The following is a 3,891-nucleotide window of genomic DNA, read 5'->3' on the forward strand; positions in this document are numbered from 1 at the left end:
AATTCACGTCATCACTCAAAGTTAGCATCAAATAAAAGGAAAAAAGAAACAAAAATCCACATCACCATGGTTACTTATGAAATGGATGAAAAGACCATTAATTTTAATGAAAAATGAATGTTGAGTGACCTGATTGGAACACTTTTAAAACTTGAGTGACCTAATTGGAACAATTTTAAAACTTGGTTACTATTCTACAAAGTTACCCCTATTTTAAAATATATTAGGGTGTTGGAAAAATTATGAGGGTGTCGGTTTTCTTGAGAATTGTTATAACTGTGGTAGAGATGTGACTACTCCCTACGAGGGGAGCATCCTTACACACCCTAACGAAAGGAGAAAACGCATGAGGGGTACCCACCACGCTTAGAAACTAAAACTATAGATGCATCTTTTAAAAGATCTAGTGATTAAAATTGTTTTCTTTCATTTACTATAATTTTACAAGTACGGAGTTATATATGTGTGTGTGTTTAATTTAGTAATGAAAGGATGGTTTAGCATATTTGAAGAGGTCATTAGGCAAACAAATATCATGGTGGAGAAAAATTGTAGCATGCTTCCTTTCTCTATAAATTGGAAGTCCAAGATATATGAAGAATGCAACAAGAAGCAATTAAAATGGCTAACAAAAATTTGTGTATATTCATCCTCATAGCAACAATAGTGACTCAAGCTACATGGGTTCGAGCTGTGGAATATACGGTTGGTGAATGTAAAGGTTGGAACGAGGGTGTTGATTTCCAAGCTTGGGCCGACGGGAAGCAATATGTTCAAGGAGACAGACTTGGTATATTCTTATACATAATTAATCATACATGATTTGATTTGTTGGTGTTTTTAATAAGTCTTCTACCTAATTAAATTATCTATATTGCTGATGCAGTTTTCAATTACGAATACGGAAAACACAATGTAGTGTTACTACCAGATCAAGCCTCATTGGATAACTGTAATCTTGAGAAACCACTTATATCACTCGCTCATTGTGGAAGGAATGTTGTCAACCTACGTACCCCGGGAAGGGTTTTTGTATCCAGTGCCGTCGGAGAGGATTGTAAGAAAGGCCTGAAGTTTTGGGTCGATGTCAAGCCATGTCCTGCAGTACTGCAAGGAGCACACTACATAACTTAAAATTGAGGATTGCGTGTCTCGGCTTTTATACATTTTTTTTTGTGTGTGTGTTTGTTAATAATTGTTCATATCTGCTAGGGTTTAATGTTAATGGCTTTCTTGCCTCCTCTATTCTCATTCATCAAATATATATAGACATGTACAAAACCCTAGAATTAATTACAATTGACATAATTATGGAAATCTAATATTGACTCCTATTACACCCCCGCAGTCGAAGCGGGAGGTTGTCGAATGTTGAGACTGGAATGAAAATCATCAAAAAGTATCCGGGGCATCCCCTTGGTGAATATGTCAACAATTTGGTGACGAGAAGGCACATGAAGGATTCGCACTTGACCTCGTTGAACTTGTTCCCGCACAAAGTGAATATCGAGCTCAATGTGTTTCGTACGTTGATGTTGTACCGGATTACCTGATAAGTAAACAGTGCTCACATTGTCACAGTATACTAATGTGGCACGAATGAGAGGATGACGAAGCTCAAGAAGCAAGTTGCGCAACTAGCAAATTTCAGCGCCCACGTTAGCTACCCCACGGTATTCGGCTTCGGCACTGGAGCGAGATATGGAAGGTTGGCGTTTAGATGACCATGAGATTAAGTTATCACCGTAATAGACACAATAACCACTCGTGGACCGTTGAGTGTCAGGGCAACCGGCCCAATTTGCATCGGTGTATGCCACGAGAGAAGGAGTCGCGGACGAGCATAGGGTAAGGCCGTAGGAGGTGGTGCCTTTGATGTACCGAATGATGCGCTTTAAGGCGTTCCAATAACCTGTTTTCGGGGCATGCATGTGCATGCAAACCTGTTGCACCGCGTAACTGATGTCGGCCCGGGTAAACGTAAGATACTGTAGCGCTCCAGCGAGACTACGATACAGAGTAGGATCATGAAAGTCCTCGCCGGAGTGAGCACTCAACTTGGAGTGCGTGTCAACCGGGGAAGTGACGGGATTGCAAGACTGCATCCCGGCCCGTGCGATGATATCCAAAGCGTATGACTGTTGAGAAAGAAACATAGTGTTATGTTGGCGAGTAACAGCGACCCCGAGAAAGAAACTGAGTGGCCCAAGATCTTTCATGGCGAATTCATTGGCTAAGCGAGCCATCAACTGATGTCGAAGCTGGTCGGTTGATGTAACAAGAAGAATATCATCAACATAGAGAAGTAAGTAGGCAACTGTTGCATCGTCATGCAATGTGAACAACGAAGCATCACATTTACTTTGCCGAAACCCCAATGTTAACACATAATCAGTGAACCTTTGGTACCATGCCCGCGACGCCTGTTTCAACCCGTACAATGACTTTTTCAACCGACAGACGTGATCGGGAAAACCTGTGTGGCGAAATCCCATAGGTTGATACATATATACAACCTCATTTAATTTACCATGCAAAAAAGCGTTTGAAACGTCTAACTGATGAACATGCCATGACTTTGATAATGCAATCGACAATACCGTACGTATAGTAGACGGTTTAACGACTGGACTAAACGTTTCTCCGCAATCAATACCCACCTGTTGTAACCGACCGTCACACACAAGACGTGCCTTGTATCGTTCTAACATACCGTCTGACTTAAACTTGTGTTTAAATAGCCACATGCTACGAATAATGTTCATGTTTGGTGTACGTGGCACGAGATCCCAAGTATCATTTTTAATAAGAGCATCGAATTCGTTGGACATAGCCTGAAGCCATACCGGTGTGGACAAGGCCTCGGTTGGGTTTTTAGGTAGGGGGACGACGGGTGTGGTGGTGGTTGTATGAAGGTTGAGTTGCCGTTTAGGTTTGGTAATCCTGTCCATTGCGCGGGTTCGCATGGTACGGGTGGGTTGGGTGGCAGTGGGCTGGTTCGGTATAGTGGTAGGTATAGGTGTAGTGTGAGCGGATGTGTTAGGCAATGGGGTAGGCTGGGCAGTGGGTGGAGGTGCTTGGGCCGAGAGAGGGGTGGTAGGAGGCTGGGCCGAGACGGGAGTGGGAGGGGTGTAGGCCGGGGAGCTTTGGGCCGATAGTGGAGTGGAGGTGGTATGGGCCGGTAAGGGTTGGGGAAGGGGAAATTGGACAGCGGGCCACAACAGTGGGGAGAGCCCGGTTTGGAGGAAGTCATAGGAGGGTTTAGGTGATATATGGTTAGCAAACGGAAAGGTAGTTTCATCAAACACGACATGGCGAGATATAATAATTTGTTTGGTTTCGAGATTGAAGCATTTGTAGCCTCGGTGGGTGAGTGGGTATCCAAGGAAGACGCACGGAAAAGAACGGTGTTCGAGTTTGTGGATGGTGGTATAAGTTTTCCCTGGGTGTGGATAAGCACTGATACCATGCTAGGGTTTAATGTTAATGGCTTTCTTGCCTCCTCTATTCTCATTCCTCAAATATATATAGACATGTACAAAACCCTAAAATTAATTACAATTAAAATAATTATGGAAATCTAATATTGACTCCTTTTAATATCGATCTATCATATGTAAGTTCCAAGGGGATTGGGCAATAGTGTAATAAATAATGAATTTTGGATTTGTAGTTATTGATATTAATTGTTGAGCATGCTCATTTCTATATTGAAATGAGAGATATATATTACGATTGTAGTGCATATAAGAATACACGGTAGGGGTCGTTCCCCTTCCGTTTTGGTCCGGCGCCCATCCACACACCGCCCCGCCCCCCGTCTTCGTCGTGTCCGTCTCTTTTGAGACGTTGGGGACGCTCCATAAGAAGACAAAAAAATGCCCCCTTTTC

At 42.9% G+C, this 3,891-nt stretch overlaps 2 protein-coding genes across 2 annotated transcripts; one reads left to right on the plus strand and one right to left on the minus strand.

Annotated features, from left to right (window-relative positions):
* Positions 1-621: 621 nt before the first annotated feature.
* LOC110938990 (uclacyanin 1) lies at positions 622-1,134 on the plus strand. Its single transcript, XM_022180921.2, has 2 exons — positions 622-790; positions 887-1,134. Exons 1-2 carry the CDS (start codon positions 622-624, stop codon positions 1,132-1,134), a joined length of 417 nt encoding a protein of 138 aa, XP_022036613.1.
* A 503-nt stretch (positions 1,135-1,637) lies between these two features.
* LOC110943385 (uncharacterized mitochondrial protein AtMg00810-like) lies at positions 1,638-2,951 on the minus strand. The gene has a single exon (XM_022185136.1). It carries the CDS (start codon positions 2,949-2,951, stop codon positions 1,638-1,640), a length of 1,314 nt encoding a protein of 437 aa, XP_022040828.1.
* Positions 2,952-3,891: the final 940 nt, after the last annotated feature.

Source organism: Helianthus annuus, chromosome 5, assembly GCF_002127325.2.
Source record: "Helianthus annuus cultivar XRQ/B chromosome 5, HanXRQr2.0-SUNRISE, whole genome shotgun sequence".
Lineage (NCBI taxonomy): Eukaryota > Viridiplantae > Streptophyta > Magnoliopsida > Asterales > Asteraceae > Helianthus > Helianthus annuus.